At 50.4% G+C, this 23,002-nt stretch overlaps 1 protein-coding gene across 1 annotated transcript in view; it reads left to right on the top strand.

The window, feature by feature from the left end:
- Positions 1 to 1,829: 1,829 nt before the first annotated feature.
- The window catches only part of LOC139253661 (protein Wnt-10a-like), a 100,868-nt gene continuing 79,695 nt past the window's right edge, over positions 1,830 to 23,002 (top strand). The window contains exons 1-2 of the mRNA XM_070873503.1: positions 1,830 to 1,885; positions 8,627 to 8,889. Of these exons, the coding sequence (XP_070729604.1) occupies positions 1,830 to 1,885; positions 8,627 to 8,889 (319 nt within the window). The remainder of the gene's footprint in view (positions 1,886 to 8,626; positions 8,890 to 23,002) is intronic.

The raw sequence follows: 23,002 nt of genomic DNA on the forward strand, positions 1-23,002 counted from the left end.
TGAACGTGTGTGATGGTCTCTCACTCCCTGTATGTGTGTGTGTGACTGTCTCTCTCCCAGTGTGTGTGTGTGTGTGACTGTATCTATTTCCCTGTGTGTGTGTGTGTGACTGTCTCTCTCTCCCTGCGTGTGTGTGTGTGTATGTGTGACTGTATCTATTTCCCTGTGTATGTGTGTGTGTGTGTGTGTGAGACTGTCTCTCTCCCTTTGTCTGTGTGTGTGTGACTGTCTCTCTCTCCCTGTGTGTGTCTGTGCGACTGTGCATGTGAGTGTTTGTGTTTCTGTGAGTGTGTGTTTCTGCGTGTGCGTGTTTCTGTGTGCGTGTGTGTGTGCCTGAAAGCCTGAGTTTGTGTTTCTGTGTATGTGTGTGCGTGTGTGTGACTGTGACTATGAGTGTGTGTGTTTGCGTGAGTGTGTGTTTGTGTGTGAGTGATTGTGTTAGTGAGAGTGAGTGTCTGTGTGTGTGAGTGAGTGTGTGTGTTTGTGTGAGTGTGTGTGTGTGTGAGTGTGTGCTTGTGTGTGTTAGTGTGTGTGAGTGTCTGTGTGTGTGAGTGAGTATGTGTCTGTGTGTGAGTGTGTCTATGTGTGCCTGAGTGTGTGTCTGTGTGTGACTGTGTAAATGTGTCTATGTGTGTGTGTGTCGGTGTGTGTGTGTTTCTGTGTATGTGTGTGTGTGTGTGTGTGTGTGAGTGTCTGTGTGTGTGTGTGACTGTGAGTGTGAATGTATGTATGTGTGATTGTGTGTATGAGTGAGTGACTGTGTGTGTGTGTGTGAATGTGACTGTGAGTGAGTGTGCCTGTGTGTGTAGTGTATGAGTGACTGTGAGTATGTGTGTGTGAGTGACTGTGTGAGCGTGTGTGATTGTGTGTATGTGTGTGAGTATGTGTGTCAGTGTGTGAGTGCGTGTGTCTGTGTATGTGTGATTATGTGTTAGTGTGAGTGAGCGACTGTGACTGTGTGAGTGTCTGTGTGAATGTGACTGTGTGTGAGTATGTATGTGTGTGTGAGTGAGTGTGTGAATGTGAGTGAGTGTGACTGTGTGTGTGTGTGAGAGTGAGTGTGTGTGACTGTGAGTATGTGTGTGTGAGTGAGTGACTGTGTGAGTGTGTGTGTGACTGTGTCTGTTTGTGTGAGTGTGACTGTGAGTGTGTGTCTGTGTGTGAGTGTGAGTGACTGAGTGAGTGAGTGTGTGACTGTGTGTGTGTCTTTTTGTGTGAGTGTGACTATGTGTATGTGTGTGACTGAGTGAGTGAGTGTGTGTGAGTGTATCAGCTCTACATGGTTTTTTTTCTGGGGCGGATTCTCTCTCGCAACTTAATCTAGTGACGTCTAAAGTGGGCCGGTGTTTCAAGTGCTCACTTTATGAGACATTGTGTTCCAGTTAAAGGAGGAACGGAATCACTTTCCTACTCACAACAGGCTCTGAGACTGATTGCAAGGCGAGCGACAGGAGAGCCTGCGATCACTGAGCAGAGAGAGAGAGAGTGAGAATGCGACAGCAGTGAGAGAGAGAGACACACATCGATCCCATTGTAAGTCGCTGAGAGAGAGAACGGCGTCTGTCAGGAGGGACAATTATCGACACATTTGGAACAGAGAAGGGAAAAATAAACTTTGAGAGAAGATTTTGTCTGCAGCAGCAGAGCACTGGAGTGTGCAGCGGTTCGGCTGGGACATTGGAGGGTCCAGTGAAACACACCCATCAAAGGTTCCAGCGGAGCCGTGTAGGAGATGACCATTTATCTTTGGCTGAATTTGGAGAGAGCTTCATGTAAAGACTGAAGGGGAATTCTGGGCTCGAGGCGTGTTCACAGTTCGGGTGCTGAAGATGGGACTGTCTGCGGGCACATTTGCTCTCATCTCCTTCACCTTTTGCGCTCACAGGTAAGCTCCACTTTCGCCCTCCCGTGCACTCCGGGTTCGCTAAGCGGAAAGTCCCAGAGCCCAAACTTCAACCTCCCATTCATTTCAGATGGCTTATGCCATTAATGCTGAATATTCGGCCTTTGGCACAACTTGGTGACCGAATACAATTTCACATTTCAAATATATTTCATTTTACAGATTCATAATATAATATTGCAATATAATTTCACATTGTAATAATTTTATAATATAACTTCCAAGTTATTTCATATCATTTGCTACCACAACATTTTTTTCCCTAATTAACTTTAAAAATTCCACATTCTATGTCGAATATTTTATTTCCATTCCCCCCCCCCTCCCCATACTTTATATTATTTGATTCTCATGTATGGCCAAGCGGAATTGACAAGTTCTATTTGAAGGGTTCAATGTGCATGCTATCTCCACCTTTTATTGCTCCAGTATTCTGATTCTCAGAAGCTTTCGCTTCAAACAGTAAAGTTTTAAACATTTTGAAATTCGGGTGCAGTGAATTGCTTAACTGGGACTGTCCGCTCCGCCCCTCATACCCCCCACCCCCCACCCCGGGTCAGTCAGTCCTTGTCCGACTTAAACTCGTCGGATTTTGTTAAAGCACAGAATACAAGGACCCAGAGGGGAGGGGGACTGGACTGGGGCGCGGGGGGATGGGGGGGGAGTTTATCTCAAACGCCTGGGGGTCCATAAGCCAGGACAGCAGATTCCCCTTTGATGGGCTGTGTGAGCCCCCTTAATCCCTTGGACCCTGAGACTATGGGGAGGGGGTGGTCACCGGGATAGAAGCAGTCCCTGTGTCCATTCGGCCCATCCTGCCTGTACTGGCCCTTTGCAAGAGCAATCCAAATTATCTCCACTGCCCCCTGCTCTTTCCCCCTAGCCCTAGAAATGCCCCCCCCCAAAGTATTTATCCAGTTGCCCTTTTGAAAGTTACAATTAAATCTGCCTCCACCGCCCTCTCATACAGAGCCTTCCACATCATAGTACGGTCTAGTCTTTCCTCTCTTCGGAGTTGTCTGACTTGGGATAAGACCCTCCTAAGACCCCCTCCCCCCAAGGTACCACAGTAATATCCCATCTATTGACCCGCCCCTCTCTCTCTCTCTCTCTATATATATATATATCGAAATCTCGGGGTGACAGACCCATAATTGGTTGTCTTGGAGCTAATACTGCCTCTCTCTCCAAGCTCCCATGTACCGCTGGTATTAATCTCCGCACAACGCCTTTGAAGTTTCCTGCACACCCTCCGCGCTCTTTATTGTCCCTCCAGTATATTACAATTTCTTCATTATGTCTATCCTGATAAGGACCACGCTGACTTCAAGCATCCCAGAATTCCAGCCCTTTCTGCAAATCCCAGTCCTTCACCGAATTCGTTAACACATCTTGCAATAAATGTGAATTATGATTCGTTTCCCATCCCTAACATGTCCAAAAGGGTCCATTGCAGGTTCGTGTTTAACCCCCCGACTCACATTCACAGCCCATTTGCCATTTTCAGAGCCCCTGTAACTTTTACCAATTTAATATGCAATTAGAATTTGGTATTAGTAATCCCCGTACACCCTCCCTCGCTGGAATACCTAATGCCGGCTTTATTAGTGGTTTTAACACTCGCACTCTCTGCTTTAACCCCGTGGTGCCCAGTTTGCCACCAGTCATCAGCAGTGTGATGTCTCACTGGCAACCTGCTCTGGGTCCTCGCCCCTCACTCCCCCAGCAGCCCATGTCCCCTAGCCCAGCCTCTCGCAATTCGGTCGACAACACCACGCCGGGCATGTTGATCCGCTACATGCAATCCGGTCTACATGCACACACACACACACATGGTTGCCAAGCTCTCGCTGCTCTCTTCAAAGCCCCCGGAGGAGGCTCCTTGTGTCACTGAAAGAGATAGATAGGCCAAGGGACAGAGGGAGAGGGAGAGAGAGAGAGAGGGAATAGGCTGGCCATCAGATACAGACACGGCCAGAGAAGCTGGCGAGGCAGATACAAGACAACTAGATTCTGAGATAGGCAAGTAGGCAGACTCAGAGTGAAGGCAAGTAGAGCAATAAACAGATAGAGGGAGAGAGGTGCAGCTCCATGGATAGAACAATGGATGGAAGGATGTAGAAAGGGAGGGGTGGTTGTATGGGTGGGTCATGGGAGGATGGAGGTTTAGAGCAATGGATGGGATGAGGGGGAGGAGGGAGGGAGGGTGGAGGGATGGGAGGAGGGAGGGGAGGGTGGAGGATGGAGGGGAGGGTGGAGGGAGGGGAATGTGGAGGTAGGAGAGCTTGGAGGTGAGGATGGAGGGTTGAGAGGAGGAAGGGGAGGGTGGAGGGATGGGAGAGTGAGGGGAGGATGGCGGGAGGGTGGAGGGACTGGAAGGTGAAGCAAGGGGAGGTTGGAGGGGAGGGCAGAGGGAGGGGAGGAGGGAGGGCGGGATGGCTGTATGGATGGTTGGATGGAGAGAGGAATGGCAATAGTGATAGGTGGGTGGAGGGATGGGAGTAGGGAGGGATGGGAGGAAATATGGGTGGAGGGAATGGAGGGCAGAAGGAGGGGAGGGTGGAGGGAAGAGCGGGTGGAGGGAGTGGAGGGCAGAGGGAGGGGAGGGCAGAGGGAATGGAGGGCGGAGGGAGGGGAGGGTTGAGGGAGGGGCGGGCGGAGGGAGGGCGGAGGAAATGGAGGGAGGAGCGGGCGGAGGGGGCAGGCACAGGGAATGGAGGGAGGGGCAGGCGGGGGAGGGCGGAGGGAATGGAGGGAGGAACAGGCAGAGGGAGGGGAGGGTGGAGGGAATGGAGGGAGGAACGGGCGGAGGGAGGGGAGGATGGAGGGAATGGAGGGAGGGGCGGATGGAGGGAGGGGAGGACGGAGGAAATGGAGGGGGGCAGAGGGAGGGGAGGATGGAGGGAATGGAGGGATGGGTGGGCGGAGGGAGGGGAGGCCACAGGGACGGGAGGGCACAGGGAGGGGCTGGTGGAGGGAGGGGAGGGCGGAGGGAGAGTTGGCTCTATGGATGGTTGGATGGAGAGAGGAATTATGAACGAGTAAGGTGGGTGGAGGGAATGGAGGGCAGGGTGATGGAGGGAGGAAGGAATGTTTGTACACTGATTGGGTGTTTGGTAGGGACATGGAAGGTGGAGGTTTTTCTCACAGAAACTAAAATAAACAATTCCAACACGGTAAGGAATGGTCACCCGGTCCTGTTCTATCTGGGGTGGGGATGGGGGTTGGTGGGGGGTGCGAGGGGGGGGAATGGGAGTGCGAGGGAGGATGGGGGGCATGGAAGGGTGGGGTTGAGGAGGGATGGGGGTGAGGGGATGTGGGGATAGGGAGGGGCGGGGGAGAGATGGGGGGGGCAAGGGGGGATGGAGGCGTGGCCGAGGGGGTGATGGGGGAGGTCGAGGGGGGATAGGGATGAGGGGATGTGGGGGATAGGGGTGCGAGGGAGGGATGGGGGGGCGAGGGGGGATGGGGGCATGGAAGGGTGGGGGTGAGGAGGGATGGGGGTGAGGGGATGTGGGGGATGGGGGGTGCGGGGGGGATGGGGGGTCGAGGGGGGATGGGGATGGGGGGATGTGGGGGATAGGGGGGTGAGGGGGGGGGCGAGGGGGGATGGGGATGAGGGGATGCGGGGATAGAAGGGATCTGGGGGATGGGGGGGTGATGGTGGTGCGGGGGGGATGAAGGGCGAGGGGGGAATGGGTGACAAGGGGGGAAGGGGGATGGGGGGTGGGGATGAGGGGGAATGGGAGGGGATGAGTGGGGGGAAGGGAGGAGGGAGGGATGAGGGTGAGGGGGAAGGGAGGAGGGGGGATGGGAGGCGAGGGGGGGAAGGGAGGAGGGGGAATTGGGGTGAGGGGGGATGAAGGATGAGGGGGGAATGGGAGGGGGCAAGTGGGGGGAAAGGAGGAGGGGTGATGGGGTGAGGGGGGGGAAGGGAGATGGGGGGGATGGGAGGGGTCGAGTGGGGGGGGATGGGGGTTCCCGGTTTATGAGTCAGAGGGTTGTGCAATTAATCCCAATGAGGCAAACACAAGAATTGGAAGAAATGTCATTTATTTTTCTTACTGTATTGCCAGTGAGAGAGAAACATGATTTGAATTGTAAGAAGAATGTAACTGCTGTAATATAATAGTGGCAGATAGTGACACTCAGAGGAGATGGCATTATATGTAGAGTGTGTGTTGTATCACGGATGATTCCAAGGGTATTTTAGTGAGGTTAATCCTCTGCCGCCGAGCTCATGTCATTAGAATTCTGGGATTAAAGATCCCAGTAGTCCGGATCCTAACAATGAGCAGCCCCTCTCCCACCTCAAGCAAGGTCACCGGGATTCTAACAGTTTTAATTATGACATTGCTGTGTTCTGTATCTCTCCGTCCTTTCTTCCTCTGCCTCTCTCTCTATGCATTTCATTTAGTTTTCTCTTCCCCCTTTCTCTCTCCCTTATGCCCAGGGCCATAAGGATCGGCTAACCGAATGACTCAAATTCTGCCGTGGGCGACTGGGATTATTCCCAATGTTTTAGGGAATGGAATTACCCAATTCTGCTTACCTCGCCATGAAAACTACAAACCAGCAGTCTTGCTGAAGTATGGGTAGTGCTCTGGTTTATGTCAGAATGCTGTACATTTAAGCCCCACTCCAGAGACTTGAGCACATAATCCAGGCCAGCATGCCCAGTGCAGGACTGAGGGAGTGCCGTACTGTTGGAGGTGCCATGAGATGTTGGACCGAGGCCCCGCCTGCTCTCAGGTGGACGTAAAAGATCCCGCGGCACTATTTGACGAAGAAGAGGGACTTGCATTTATATAGTGCCTTTCACAACCACAGGGCATCCCAAAGCGCTTTACAGCCAATGAAGTACTTTTTGAGTGCAGTCACTGTTGTAATGTGGAAAACACGGCAGCCAATTTGCGCATAGCAAGCTCCCACGAATAGCAATGTGATGATGACTTGATAATCTGTTTTTTTGTTATGTTGATTGAGAGGTAAATATTGTCCCAGGACACCGGGGATAACTCCCCTACTCTTCTTCGAAATAGTGCCATGGAATGGTTTACGTCCACCTGAGAGAGCAGACGGGGCCTCGGTTTAACGTCTCATCCGAAAGACAGCACCTCCGACAGTGCAGCCCTCCCTCAGCACTTTGATTGAAGAGCAGAGGAGTTATCTCCGGTATTCCAACATTTATCCCTCAATTAACATCACTAAAACAGATCATCTGGCCATTATCACATTGCTGTTTGTGGGAGCTTGCTGTGCGCATGTTAGCTGCCGCGTTTCCCACATTACGGCAGTGACTACACTCCAAAAAGTACTTCACGGGCTGTAAAGCATTTTGGGACATCCGCTGGTTGTGAAAGGCGTGGAATAAATGCCAGTAATTTATTTTTAATTCTTTATATGCTGTTTCTGCCTCTCTTGAAGGGTTGCATTTATGCGGTGAGATAGCAGATTTCAGACCATTTATAAGAACATAAGAAATAGGAGCAGGAGTAGGCCATATGGTCCCTCGAGCCTGCTCCATCATTTAATATGATCGTGGCTGATCTGATCATGGACTCAGGACCACTTCCCTGCCCGCTCCCCATAACCCCTTATTCCCTTATCGGTTAAGAAACTGTCTATCTCTGTCTTAAGTTTATTCAATGTCCCAGCTTCCACAGCTCTTTGAGGCAGCAAATTCCACAGATTTACAACCCTCAGAGAGAAGAAATCCCTCCTCATAGAAAACATAGAAACATAGAAAATAGGTGCAGGAGTAGGCCATTCGGCCCTTCGAGCCTGCACCGCCATTCAATGAGTTCATGGCTGAACATGCAACTTCAGTACCCCATTCCTGCATTCTCGCCATACCCCTTGATCCCCCTAGTAGTAAGACTACATCTAACTCCTTTTTGAATATATTTAGTGAATTGGCCTCAACTACTTTCTGTGGTAGAGAATTCCACAGGTTCACCACTCTCTGGGTGAAGAAGTTTCTCCTCATCTCGGTCCTAAATGGCTTACCCCTTATCCTTAGACTGTGACCCCTGGTTCTGGACTTCCCCAACATTGGGAACATTCTTCCTGCATCTAACCTGTCTAAACCCGTCAGAATTTTAAACGTTTCTATGAGATCCCCTCTCATTCTTCTGAACTCCAGTGAATACAAGCCTAGTTGATCCAGTCTTTCTTGATATATCAGTCCTGCCATCCCGGGAATCAGTCTGGTGAATCTTCGCTGCACTCCCTCAATAGCAAGAATGTCCTTCCTCAAGTTAGGAGACCAAAACTGTACACAATATTCCAGGTGTGGCCTCACCAAGGCCCTGTACAACTGTAGCAACACCTCCCTGCCCCTGTACTCAAATCCCCTCGCTATGAAGGCCAACATGCCATTTGATTTCTTAACTGCCTGCTGCACCTGCATGTCAGTTTTAAATGGGCGGCCCCTTATTCTAAGATTATGTCCTCTAGTTCTAGTCTTCCCCACCAGTGGAAACATCCTCTCTGCATCCATCTTGTTGAGTGCCCTCCAGTACCTTATACGTTTCGATAAGATCACCTCTCATTCTTCTGAATTCCAATGAGTAGAGGCCCAACCTACTCAACCTTTCCTCATAAGTCAGCCCCCTCATCCCCGGGATCAACCTCCTCACCGGGCTCTACCCATTCCTGAACGGTAAAATGATTATGTAACCCCATGTTAACGGCAATTTCCTTCTCTGCCTTTGCCGATAGGGTCTGGTGTAATGAAATCCTCGGGTTAAAGATCCCAGTGGACCCTGTGCTAACCGCCAACACTGTGTGCCTGACGCTCTCAAGCCTGACCCGCCGTCAACTAGAAGTCTGCATGCGGAACCCCGACGTGACGGCTTCTGCCATCCAGGGAATCCAGATCGCCATCCACGAGTGTCAGCACCAGTTCCGGGATCACAGGTGGAACTGTTCCAGCCTGGAGACCAAGAACAAGATCCCCTATGACAGTGTGATCTTCAGCCGAGGTACAGAATTATGTCGGTGTGTGCGTGTGTGTGTGTATGTGTTCAGATAGCCTATTCACCTGCTATTGACCTCGTGTCTATTATCAACTGCGATGTGTGTGCGCACTAGGTCCGTGCTACAGAGCCGGTCTCCAGTCGTCTTGGGTAACCCTGGCCACTGGACCAAGACCTCGCTCTGTCAAGCCCGTGTGGTGGCTGGTGTGCAACGGCCACCCCACGTTAAAAAAAATCCACACACAGGCATCTTCCACCCATCACGATGTAGTTCAGGTCCTTCATTCGAAACACCTGTGAACTCATCCCTTTTTTGGAGTGGAAGCAAGTCATCCTCGTTTCGAGGGACCGCTTATGATGATGATGATTATCAACTCAAACAAAACAACACAAACGCAGAATACTGCGGATGCTGGAATCTGAAATAAAAACCAAAAATGCTCAGCAAGTCAGGCAGTATCTGTGGAGAGAGAAACAGAGTTAATGTTTCAGGTCGATGACCCTTCTCTACCTTTCCTGGCAGGGTTTTGGTGCAACGAAATTCTTGGGTTAAAGATCCCAGTAAACCCTGTCCTAACCACCAGGGACCAAGGGTTATTGACCTGAAACGTTAACTCTATTTCTCTCTCCACAGATACTGCCTGACCCACTGAAACTGCCTTGATGATTAACTGGCTGACAGTTATATCTCTTTAAAGGCACGGTGCCTCTCAGTCCCTATGTACCAGGGCACGGTAGCATAGCGCTAATATTAGCAGACTAGTTTGATCCAGAGGTGCCTTAATGTTCCAGTAGATGTGAGTTCAAATCTCACCACGGCAGCTGAGGAATTTAAATTCAGTTAATTAAATAAATCTAGAATAAGAAGAATGGTATCAGTCATGGTGATGCTCAGCAGGTCAGACAACATCTGTGGAGAGAGAAACAGAGTTAATATTTCAGGTCAATGTTCTGATGAAGGGAAGGGTCACAGACCTGAAATGGTGACTGTGATTGTTGTAAAAAAAAACCCCCATCTAGCTCACTAATGCCCCTTTAGGGAGAGAAATCTGCCGTTCTTACCTGGTCTGGCCTATATGTGACTCCAGACCCACAGCAATGTGGTTGACTCTTAACTGCCCTCTGTGGTTCAGGAAGGTGGCTCACCACATCTTTCTCGAGAGCAATTAGAGATGGGCAATAAATACCGGCCTTGCTGGCGACGCCCACATCCCAGGAACGAATAATAAAAAAATAAGTGCAGTGATCTCTCTGTGTAGTCTCCTAATTCAGGATCAGTAAATTCCAGTTGGGTCTAATAGCGATGGATCAGTGGGAAGGAACAAGGAATCTTTGACACATAATCCACTTTATTTGATCTTGCTCCTCATCAATGGTTCCATTTTCATATTGACTGTCCTTTATTTCCTTGGGACTCAATTGCCATTTCAAGACTTGCAGTAATTGCTTGTCAGATCTCTATTCAAATTCTCTCTCATAAGATCAGTTTTCCTTTGAAGTCAGCTTTTATCAATTTCCCTATTGTACAATAATCTTTACATGTCGAAAGAAAGAAAGATTTGCATTTATATAGCGCCTTTCACAATCTCAGGACCTCCCCAAAGCGCTTTACAGCCAATGAAGTACTTTTGGAGTGTAGCCACTGTTGTAATGTAGGAAACGCGGCAGCCAATTTGTGCACAGCAAGCTCCCACAAACAGCAATGTGATAATGACCAGATAATCTGTGTTTTTGTTATGTTGGGAGATAAATATTGGCCAGGACACCGGGGATAACTCCCCTGCTCCTCTTCGAAATAATACCATGTGGTCTTTTGCGTCCACCTGAGAGGGCAGACAGGGCCTCGGTTTAACGTCTCATCCGAAAGACGGCACCAGCACTCCCTCAGCACTGCACTGGAGTGTCAGCTTAGATTTGTGCTCAAGTTCCGGTAGTGGGACTTGAACCCACAACTTTCTGACTTAGAGGCGAGAGTGCTACCCACTGAGCCACAGCTGACCCCCCTATATATATATGCTTTTGATTATTTTTGTAATGCTAGTTTGGTTAAGAAATGTCAGTGCTGGAGAAGGGAAGACCTTTCCATTTTGGGTAACGAGTATTGGAATCGGGATCACAGGTCAGGTATAGAATATATTAGATGGAGAGTAAAACCCCCTCCATTCTACCATTGTGGAGAGATTACAAAATGCTGCGGTACAGAGGGATCTGGGGGTTCTTGTACAGGTTGAACCTCCCTTATCCAGAACTCCCTTATCTGGAACCACCCCTCATCCAGAACCATTTCCGGCCACTGGGTGGCGCATGCGCAGAACTCCAACATGAACAAATTGAACAAATTGAAGCCCTTCCTCGCTGCCGACTCCCGCAATCGCTGGCCTGACACCGTGATCCACTGCTCCCCCCCCTCCCCTCCCCTCCCATCCCCCCCCCACCCCATGATCTCTCTGCTGCACTTCCAGCCTCAAGCCAGCCAGTCCCGATTTCCCCTTGCTCAGTACCTGTACCATCCAATTTAATGTGACCACCCCTCGTCCGGAAAAATCCCTTATCCAGAACAAGCCAGGTCCCGAGGGTGCCGGATAAGGGAAGTTCAACCTGTACATGAAACACACAAAGTTAGCATGCAAGTACAGCAAGTAATCAGGAAGGCAAATGGAATGTTGGCCTTTATTGCAAGGGAGATAGAGTATAAAAGCAGAGAAGTCCTGCTCCAACTGTACAGGGTATTGGTGAGGCCACACCTGGAGTACTGCATACAGTTTTGGTCTCCTTATTTAAGGAAGGATATACTTGCATTGGAGGCAGTTCAGAGAAGGTTCACGAGGTTGATTCCTGAGAGGAAGGGTTTGTCTTATGAAGAAAGGTTGAGCAGGTTGGGCCTGTACTCATTGGAGTTGAGAAGAATGAGAGGTGATCATACTGAAACGTATAAGATTCTGAGGGGACTTGTCAGGGTAGATGCTGAGAGGATGTTTCCCCTCATGGGTGAATCTAGAACTAGGGAGGCATAGCTTCAGAATAAGGGCCGCCCATTTAAAACAGAAATGAGGAGGAATTTCTTCTCTCAGAGAGTCGTGAATCTTTGGAATTCCCTACCCCAGAGAGCAGTGGAGGCTGGGTCATTGAATATATTTAAGGCGGAGATAGGCAGGTTTTTGAACGATAAGGGAGTCAAGTGTTATGGGAAGTGGGCAGGGAAGTGGAGCTGAGCCCAAGATCAGATAAGCCATGATCTTATTAAATGGCAGAGCAGGCTCGAGGGGCCAAATGACCTACTGCTGCTACTATTTCTTATGCTCTTATGTACCTCACCTTCAGAGGAGCATCCCAGGGTGAACTGAGTGCCAATCAAAATAAACAAAAAAAAAAGATTATCTGGTCATTATGACATTGCTGCTTGCTGTGTGCAAATTGGCTGCTGCGTTTCCCACATTCAAACAGTGACTACACTCCAAAAAAGTACTTCATTGGCTGCAAAGCGCTTTGTGACATCCAGTGGTTGCAAAAGGCGCTATATAAATCCAAGTCTTTCTTTTGACTGCATTCCTGCCACCCTTGTGCACAAACACCAGGTCTCTCTATTCCTGCACTCTCTTCCGTCATCTCTCCTTCTGTGTGGATAAACAAGTGATGTCATTCCCAATCTTTCAATACTATTCAGCAAGTGGCATCCTAATGACGACCACTTGCAATGAAAATACTGCATGAAGCCAAAATAAAATCTATTAAAGGCCTTGGTATGGTAACGGAATCAACCTTCCGGCCATGAAATCAGAACTGTGAGTCACAACTCCGACTGATGCAGGAGCTCTCTGAATCCCACCAATCTCGGTGAGATAGAAGTTGAACAGTGTGTCAGAATGGTGAATAAAGTTAACGAGGAGCCGAATTGAACAGCGCAGAACAGCACTAAAAACAAAACTTGTATTATGTTACTGTTGTAATGGAAAGCATTTATGTGGCACCTATCATAGCCCCAGGACGTCCCAAACTGCTCCACAACTAATGACTTACTTTTAAAGTCACTGTTGTAATGTCATCAAATCATCATCATCATCACAGGCAGTCCCTCGAAATCGAGGAAGACTTGCTTCCACTCTAAAAGTAAGTTCTCAGGTAACTGTACAGTCCAATATGGGAATTACAGTCTGTCAAGGGAGGGAGGGTGGGACTGGTTTGCCACACGCTCCTTCCGCTGCCTGCGCTTGATTTCTGCATGCTCTCGGCGACGAGACTCGAGGTGCTCAGCGCCCTCCCGGATGCTCTTCCTCCACTTAGGGCGGTCTTTGGCCAGGGACTCCCAGGTGTCAGTGGGGATGTTGCACTTTATCATGGAGGCTTTGAGGGTGCCCCTGTAACGTTTCCTCTGCTCACCTGGGGCTCGCCTGCCGTGTAGGAGTTCTGAGCAGAGCGCTTGCTTTGGGAGTCTCGTGTTGGGCATGCGGACAATGTGGCCCCGCCCAGCGGAGCTGGTCGAGTGTGGTCAGTGCTTCGATGCTGGGGATGTTGGCCTGATCGAGAACACTGACATTGTAATGTAAAGAATGAAAGACTTGCATTTATATAGCACCTTTATATAACGCCTTTCATGACCTCAGAACAGCTCAAATCGCATTACTGCTAATGAAGTGTAGGCGCTGTTGCTTTGTGGGAAACGCAGCAGCCAATTTACACACAGCAAGCTCCCGCAAACAGCCAGATAACCTGTTTCGTTGCTGTTGGTAGAGGGATGACTATTGGCCAGGACATATGGAGAACTCCCTGTGTGGGATCCTTTACGTCCACCTGAGAGGGCCTCATTTTGACGTCTCATCCAAAATACGGCTCCTCTGACAGTGCAGCACTCCCTCAGTACTGCATTGGACTGTCAGTCGAGATTCACGGGCTCAAATTCTGGAATGGGGCTTGAACCCAGAAACGGAGGCGAGAGTGCTACCAGCTGAGTCAAGCTGACGATTAAGTCATCATTGAGATATATCTGGCCTTAAACTGCGTGTTGTTACATTGAGTGGTTGCATTGACATGTCATGCAATGACCTGAAAAACTTCAGTTGCATCAACATCATAAGCAGTCCCTCGGAATCGAGGAAGACTTGCTTCCTCTCTTAACATGAGTTCTTAGGTGGCTGAACAGTCCAATACGAGAGCCACAGTCTCTGTCACGGGTGGGACAGCTCGGCATTGAGGGTAAGGGTGGGTGGGACAGGCTTGCCGCACATTCTTTCCACTGCCTGCGCTTGATATCTGCACGCTCTCGGCAATGAGACTCGAGGTGCTCAGCGCCCTCCCGGATGCACTTCCTCCACTTAGGGCGGTCTTTGGCCAGGGACACCCAAGTGTCAGTGGGGATGTCGCACTTTATCAGGGAGGCTCTGAGGGTGTCCTTGAAGCATTTCCGCTGCCCACCTTTGCCGTGAAGGAGTTCCGAGTAGAGCGCTTGCTTTGGGAGTCTCATGTCTGGCATGCGGACGATGTGGCCCGCCCAGCGGAGCTGATCAAGTGTGGTCAATGCTTCAATGCTGGGGATGTTGGCTTGGTCAAGGACGCTAATGTTGGTCCGTCTATCCTCCCAGGGGATTTGTAGGATCTTGCGGAGACATCGTTGGTGGTATTTCTCCAGCGACTTGAGGTGTCTACTTTACATGTCTCTGAGCCATACAGGAGGATGGGTGTTACTACAGCCCTATTGACCATGAGCTTGGTGGCAGATTTGAGGGCCTGGTCTTCGAACACTGTTTTCCTCAGGCAGCCTAAGGCAAGTTGACTATGCTATCATAGCGGTGATAATCGCCGTTCACAATTTAATTCTGATAAAGACCTTGGAGCAGGGGCAGGGGGATGAGCTGGTGTGCTAGATTGATTCCTGAGATGAGAGGACTGTCCTATGAGGAGAGATTGAGTGGAATGGGCCGATACTCTCTGAAGTTTAGAAAAATGAGAGCTGATCTCATTGAAACATACAAGATTCTGAAGGGGATTGACAGGGTAGATGCTGAGAGGATGTTTCCGCTGGATGGGGATTCTAGAACTGGGGGCACACTCTCGGGATAAGGGGTCGGCCATTTAAGAGTGAAGAGGAATTTCTTCACTTGGAGGGTGGTGAATCTTGGGAATTATCTGCCCCAGAGGGCTGTGGATGCTGAGACTTTGAGCATATTCAAGACAGAGGTCGATAGATAGTTGGACTCTAAGGGAGTCAAGGGATATGGAGATCAGGCGAGAAGGTGGAGTTGAGGTCGATGATTAACCATGATCTTATTGAATGGCAGAGCAGACTTGACGGGCCGAATGGTCTACTCCTGCACCTATTTCTTTTGTTTTTATGTTCTAATGCGTGTTTAGCTGAGCTTAGGCAACTGGGATGTCAATTCTCTCGCGCTCTCCCTCAAGCTCCCTCTCACACTCTCGCTCACACTCTCCCTCACGCTCTCTCTCACACTCTCACACTCTCTCTCACACTCTCTCTCACGCTCTCTCTCACGCTCTCTCTCTCACTCTCTATCATGCTCTCTCTCACACTCTCTCTCACAAACTCTCTCTCACAATCTCTCACGCTCTCTCTCTCACTCTCTCACGCTCTCTCTCTCACTCTCTCACGCTCTCTCTCTTACTCTCTCTCACTCTCTCACTCGCTCTCTCACACTCTCTCTCACACTCTCTCACTCTCTCTCTCACACTCTCTCACGCTCTCTCTCTCACTCCCTCTCACTCTCTCTCTCACGCTCTCTCTCACGCTCTCTCTCTCTCACTCTCTATCACACTCTCTCTCACACTCTCTCACTCTCTCTCTCACACTCTCTCACGTTATCTCTCTCACTCTTTCTCACTCTCTCTCTCACGCTCTCTCTCACGCTCTCTCTCTCACTCTCTATCACGATCTCTCTCACACTCTCTCTCACAAACTCTCTCTCACACTCTCTCACGCTCTCTCTCACTCTCTCATGCTCTCTCTCTCTCACTCTCTCTCTCACGCTCTCTCTCTCACTCTCTCTCACTCTCTCACTCGCTCTCTCACACTCTCACACTCTCTCACTCTCTCTCTCACACTCTCTCATGCTCTCTCTCTCACTCCCTCTCACTCTCTCTCTCACGCTCTCTCTCACACTCTATCACTCTCTCTCTCACACTCTATCGTTCTCTCTCTCACTCTCTCTCATTCTCTCTCTCACACTCTCTCTCACTCTCTCTCTCACACTCTCTCTCACACACTCTCTCACGCTCTCTCTCTCACTCTCTCTCACTCTCTCTCTCACAATCTCTCTCACTCTCTCACACTCTCTCTCACACACTCTCTCAAGTTCTCTCTCTCACTCTCTCTCACTCTCTCTCTCACGCACTCCCTCTCACTCTCTCTCGCTCTCTCTCTCATTCTCTCATGCTCTCTCTCTCTCACTCTCTCTCTCACGCTCTCTCTCTCACTCTCTCTCACTCTCTCACTCGGTCTCTCACATTCTCTCTCGCACTCTCTCACTCTCTCTCTCACACTCTCTCACGCTCTCTCTCTCACTCCCTCTCACTCTCTCTCTCACGCTCTCTCTCACGCTCTCTCTCTCTCACTATCTATCACACTCTCTCTCACACTCTCTCACTCTCTCTCTCACACTCTCTCACGTTCTCTCTCTCACTCTTTCTCACTCTCTCTCTCACACTCTCTCTCACGCTCTCTCTCTCACTCTCTCTCACTCGCGCTCTCACACTCTCACGCTCTCTCTCACACTCTCTCTCATGCTCTCTCTCTCACTCTCTCTCATTCTCTCTCTCACACTCTCTCTCACTCTCTCTCTCACACTCTCTCTCACGCTCTCTCTCACGCTCTCTCTCTCACTCTCTCTCACTCTCTCTCACGCACTCCCTCTCACTCTCTCTCACTCTCTCTCACGATCTCTCTCACGCTCTCTCTCACTCTCTCTCATTCTCTCTCTCACACTCTCTCTCTCACGCTCTCTCTCATGCTCTCTCTCTCACTCTCTATCACACTCTCTCTCACACTCTCTCACTCTCTCTCTCACACTCTCTCACGCTCTCTCTCTCACTTTCTCTCACTCTCTCTCTCACAATCTCTCTCACTCTCTCTCTCACAATCTCTCTCACAATCTCTCTCACGCTCTCTCTCACTCGCTCTCTCACACTCTCTCACACTCTCTCTCACACTCTCTCTCATGCTCTCTCTCTCACTCTCTCTTATTCTCTCTCTCACACTCTCTCTCACACTCTCTCTCTCACACTCTCTCTCACACTCTCTCTCACGCTCTCCCTCTCACTCTCTCTCACTCTCTCCCTCACGCTCCATCTCACTCTCTCTCACGCTCTCTCTCACGCTCTCTCTCACTCTCTCTCTTACACTCTCTCTCTCACACTCTCTCTCACACGCTCTCTCTCACACTCTCTCTCTCACACTCTCTCACGCTCTCTCTCTCACTTTCTCTCACTCTCTCTCTCACAATCTCTCTCACACTCTCTCTCTCACGCTCTCTCTCATGCTCTCTCTCTCACTCTCTATCACACTCTCTCTCACACTCTCTCACTCTCTCTCTCACACTCTCTCACGCTCTCTCTCTCACTTTCTCTCACTCTCTCTCTCACAATCTCTCTCACTCTCTCTCTCACACTCTCTCTCACGCTCTCTCTCTCACTCTCTCTCACTCGCGCTCTCACACTCTCACGCTCTCTCTCACACTCTCTCTCATGCTCTCTCTCTCACTCTCTCTCATTCTCTCTCTCACACTCTCTCTCACTCTCTCTCTCACACTCTCTCTCACGCTCTCTCTCACGCTCTCTCTCTCACTCTCTCTCACTCTCTCTCACGCACTCCCTCTCACACTCTCTCTCACGATCTCTCTCACGCTCTCTCTCACTCTCTCTCATTCTCTCTCTCACACTCTCTCTCTCACGCTCTCTCTCATGCTCTCTCTCTCACTCTCTATCACACTCTCTCTCACACTCTCTCACTCTCTCTCTCACACTCTCTCACGCTCTCTCTCTCACTTTCTCTCACTCTCTCTCTCACAATCTCTCTCACTCTCTCTCTCACAATCTCTCTCACGCTCTCTCTCTCACTCTCTCTCACTCGCTCTCTCACACTCTCTCACACTCTCTCTCACACTCTCTCTCATGCTCTCTCTCTCACTCTCTCTTATTCTCTCTCTCACACTCTCTCTCACACTCTCTCTCTCACACTCTCTCTCACACTCTCTCTCACGCTCTCCCTCTCACTCTCTCTCACTCTCTCCCTCACGCTCCATCTCACTCTCTCTCATGCTCTCTCTCACGCTCTCTCTCACTCTCTCTCTTACACTCTCTCTCTCACGCTCTCTCTCACACGCTCTCTCTCACACTCTCTCTCTCACACTCTCTCACGCTCTCTCTCTCACTTTCTCTCACTCTCTCTCTCACAATCTCTCTCACTCTCTCACAATCTCTCTCACGCTCTCTCTCTCACTCTCTCTCACTCGCTCTCTCACACTCTCTCACACTCTCTCTCACACTCTCTCTTATGCTCTCTCTCTCACTCTCTCTCATTCTCTCTCTCACACTCTCTCTCACACTCTCTCTCTCACACTCTCTCTCACACTCTCTCTCACGCTCTCCCTCTCACTCTCTCTCACTCTCTCCCTCACGCTCCATCTCACTCTCTCTCACGCTCTCTCTCACGCTCTCTCTCACTCTCTCTCTTACACTCTCTCTCTCACACTCTCTCTCACACGCTCTCTCTCACACTCTCACGCTCTCGCTCTCGCTCTCTCTCACTCCCTCTCTCACTCTCTCTCACGCTCTCTCTCACGCTCTCTCACTCACTCTCTCTCGCTCGCTCCCTCACGCTCCATCTCACTCTCTCTCACGCTCTCTCTCTCACTCTCTCTCACTCGCTCTCTCACACTCTCTCACACTCTCTCTCACACTCTCTCTCATGCTCTCTCTCTCACTCTCTCTCATTCTCTCTCTCACACTCTCTCTCACACTCTCTCTCTCACACTCTCTCTCACACTCTCTCTCACGCTCTCCCTCTCACTCTCTCTCACTCTCTCCCTCACGCTCCATCTCACTCTCTCTCACGCTCTCTCTCACGCTCTCTCTCACTCTCTCTCTTACACTCTCTCTCTCACACTCTCTCTCACACGCTCTCTCTCACACTCTCACGCTCTCGCTCTCACTCTCTCTCACTCCCTCTCTCACACTCTCTCTCACGCTCTCTCTCACGCTCTCTCACTCACTCTCTCTCGCTCTTTCACTCACTCTCACACTCTCTCTCACACGCTCTCTCTCACACTCTCACGCTCTCGCTCTCACTCTCTCTCACTCTCTCTCTCACACTCTCTCTCATGCTCTCTCTCACACTCTCTCACGCTCTCTCTCACACTCTCTCTCACGCTCTCTCACTCACTCTCTCTCACGCTCTCTCTCACGCTCTCTCTCTCACGCTCTCACACTCTCTCACTCTCTCTCACGCTCTCTCGCTCTCTCACTTACTCTCACACTCAATCTCATGCTCTCTCTCACACTCTCTCTCACACTCTCTCTCACACTCTCTCTCACACTCTCTCTCACACTCTTTCTCATGCTCTCTCTTATACTCTCTCTCATGCTCTCTCACTCACTCTTTCTCGCTCTCTCTCTCACGCACTCCCTCTCACTCTCTCTCGCTCTCTCTCACGCTCTCTCTCACTCCTTCTCATTCTCTCTCTCACACTCTCTCTCACACTCTCTCTCACGCTCTCTCTCATGCTCTCTCTCTCATTCTATCACACTCTCTCTCACACTCTCTCACTCTCTCTCTCTCACTCTCTCACGCTCTCTCTCTCACTCTCTCTCTCACGCTCTCTCTCACTCTCTCTCACTCTCTCACTCGCTTTCTCACACTCTCTCTCACACTCTAACTCTCTCTCTCACACTCTCTCACGCTCTCTATCTCACTCCCTCTCACTCTCTCTCTCACGCTCTCTCTCACGCTCTCTCTCTCTCACTCTCTATCACACTCTCTCTCACACTCTCTCACTCTCTCTCTCACACTCTCTCACGTTCTCTCTCTCCTCTTTCTCACTCTCTCTCTCACACTCTCTCACGCTCTCTCTCTCACTCTCTCTCACTCGCGCTCTCACACTCTCTCTCACGCTCTCTCTCACACTCTCTCTCATGCTCTCTCTCTCACTCTCTCTCATTCTCTCTCTCACACTCTCTCTCACTCTCTCTCTCACACTCTCTCTCACGCTCTCTCTCACGCTTTCTCTCTCACTCTCTCTCACTCTCTCTCACGCACTCCCTCTCACTCTCTCTCACTCTCTCTCACGCTCTCTCTCACGCTCTCTCTCACTCTCTCTCATTCTCTCTCTCACACTCTCTCTCACGCTCTCTCTCATGCTCTCTCTCTCACTCTCTATCACACTCTCTCTCACACTCTCTCACTCCCTCTCTCACACTCTCTCACGCTCTCTCTCTCACTTTCTCTCACTCTCTCTCTCACAATCTCTCTCACTCTCTCTCTCACAATCTCTCTCACGCTCTCTCTCTCACTCTCTCTCACTCGCTCTCTCACACTCTCTCACACTCTCTCTCACACTCTCTCTCATGCTCTCTCTCTCACTCTCTCTCACACTCTCTCTCACACTCTCTCTCTCATGCTCTCTCTCTCACTCTCTCTCACACTCTCTCTCACCTCTCTCTCACACTCTCTCTCACACTCTCTCTCACACTCTCTCTCACGCTCTCCCTCTCACACTCTCTCACTCTCTCTCACGCTCTCTCGCTCTCTCACTTACTCTCACACTCAATCTCATGCTCTCTCTCACACTCTCTCTCACACTCTCTCTCACACTCTCTCTCTCACTCTCTCTCACTCCCTCTCTCACATTCTCTCTCACGCTCTCTCTCACGCTCTTTCACTCACTCTCTCTCGCTCTTTCACTCACTCTCACACTCTCTCTCACACGCTCTCTCTCACACTCTCACGCTCTCGCTCTCACTCTCTCTCACTCTCTCTCTCACACTCTCTCTCACGCTCTCTCACTCACTCTCTCTCGCTCTCTCTCACACAATCTCTCACACTCTCTCTCACGCTCACTCGCTCTCTCTCACACTCTCTCTCACTCTCTCTCACACTCTCTCTCACACTCTCTCTCATGCTCTCTCTCTCACTCTCTCTCACTCTCTTTCTCACGCTCCCTCACACTCTCTCTCACTCTCTCTCTCACACTCTCTCTCTCACTCTCTCTCACGCTCTCTCTCACGATCTCTCTCTCACGCTCTCACGCTCTCTCTCACGCTCTCTCTCACTCTCTCTCTCACACTCTCTCTCTTACACTCTCTCTCTCACGCTCTCTCTCTCTAGCTCTCTCACTCTCTCTCACTCTCTCTCACGCTCTCTCGCTCTCTCACTCACTCTCTCTCACACTCACTCTCTCTCACTCTCTCATGCTCTCTCTCACTCTCTCTCTCATGCTCTCTCACTCACTCTCTCTCACTCTCTCTCACACTCTCTCTCACTCTCTCTCGCTCTCTCTCACACTCTCACTCTCTCACGCTCTCTCGCTCTCTCACTCACTCTCTCTCACGTCTCTCTCACTCTCTCTCTCACACTCTCTCTCACGCTCTCTCTCACACTCTCTCTCACGCTCTCTCACTCACTCTCTCTCGCTCTTTCACTCACTCTCTCTCACGCTCTCTCTCACGCTCTCTCTCTCACGCTCTCACACTCTCTCTCACTCTCTCTCATGCTCTCTCGCTCTCTCACTCACTCTCTCTCACACTCAATCTCATGCTCTCTCTCACACTCTCTCTCACACTCTCTCTCACGTTCTCTCACTCACTCTCTCTCGCTCTTTCACTCACTCTCTCTCACGCTCTCTCTCACGCTCTCTCTCTCACGCTCTCACACTCTCTCTCACTCTCTCTCACGCTCTCACGCTCTCTCACTCACTCTCTCTCGCTCTTTCACTCACTCTCACACTCTCTCTCACACGCTCTCTCTCACACTCTCACGGTATCGCTCTCACTCTCTCTCACTCTCTCTCTCACACTCTCTCTCTCACGCTCTCTCTCACACTCTCTCACACTCTCTCTCACACTCTCTCTCATGCTCTCTCACTCACTCTCTCTCACGCTCTCTCTCACGCTCTCTCTCTCACGCTCTCACACTCTCTCACTCTCTCTCACGCTCTCTCGCTCTCTCACTTACTCTCACACTCAATCTCATGCTCTCTCTCACACTCTCTCTCACACTCTCTCTCATGCTCTCTCTCACACTCTCTCTCATGCTCTCTCACTCACTCTCTCTCGCTCTCTCTCACACACTCTCTCACACTCTCTCTCACGCTCACTCGCTCTCTCTCACACTCTCTCTCACTCTCTCTCACACTCTCTCTCACGCTCTTTCTCTCACTCTCTCTCACGCTCTCTCTCACGATCTCTCTCTCACGCTCTCACGCTCTCTCTCACGCTCTCTCTCACGCTCTCTCTCACTCTCTCTCACTCTCTCTCTCACACTCTCTCTCTTACACTCTCTCTCTCACACTCTCTCTCTCACGCTCTCTCACTCTCTCTCACTCTCTCTCACGCTCTCTCGCTCTCTCACTCACTCTCTCTCACACTCAATCTCATGCTCTCTCTCACACTCTCTCTCTCACTCTCTCTCACACTCTCTCTCATGCTCTCTTTCACTCTCTCTCTCATGCTCTCTCACTCACTCTCTCTCACTCTCTCTCACACTCTCTCTCACTCACTCTCGCTCTCTCTCACACTCTCTCTCAGTCTCTCACGCTCTCTCGCTCTCCCACTCACTCTCTCTCACGCTCTCTCTCACTCTCTCTCTCACTCTCTCTCACACTCTCACACTCTCTCTCTCACACTCTCTCACTCTCTCTCTCACACTCTCTCTCTCACGCTCTCTCACTCACTCTCTCGCTCTTTCACTCACTCTCTCTCACGCTCTCTCTCACGCTCTCTCGCTCTCTCACTCACTCTCTCTCACACTCAATCTCACGCTCTCTCTCACACTCTCTCTCACAGTCTCTCACGCTCTCTCACTCACTCTCTCTCGCTCTTTCACTCACTCTCTCTCACGCTCTCTCTCACGCTCTCTCTCTCACGCTCTCACACTCTCTCTCACTCTCTCTCACGCTCTCTC

The sequence above is a fragment of the Pristiophorus japonicus genome, chromosome 3 (assembly GCF_044704955.1).
Source record: "Pristiophorus japonicus isolate sPriJap1 chromosome 3, sPriJap1.hap1, whole genome shotgun sequence".
Classification (NCBI taxonomy): Eukaryota; Metazoa; Chordata; class Chondrichthyes; family Pristiophoridae; genus Pristiophorus; species Pristiophorus japonicus.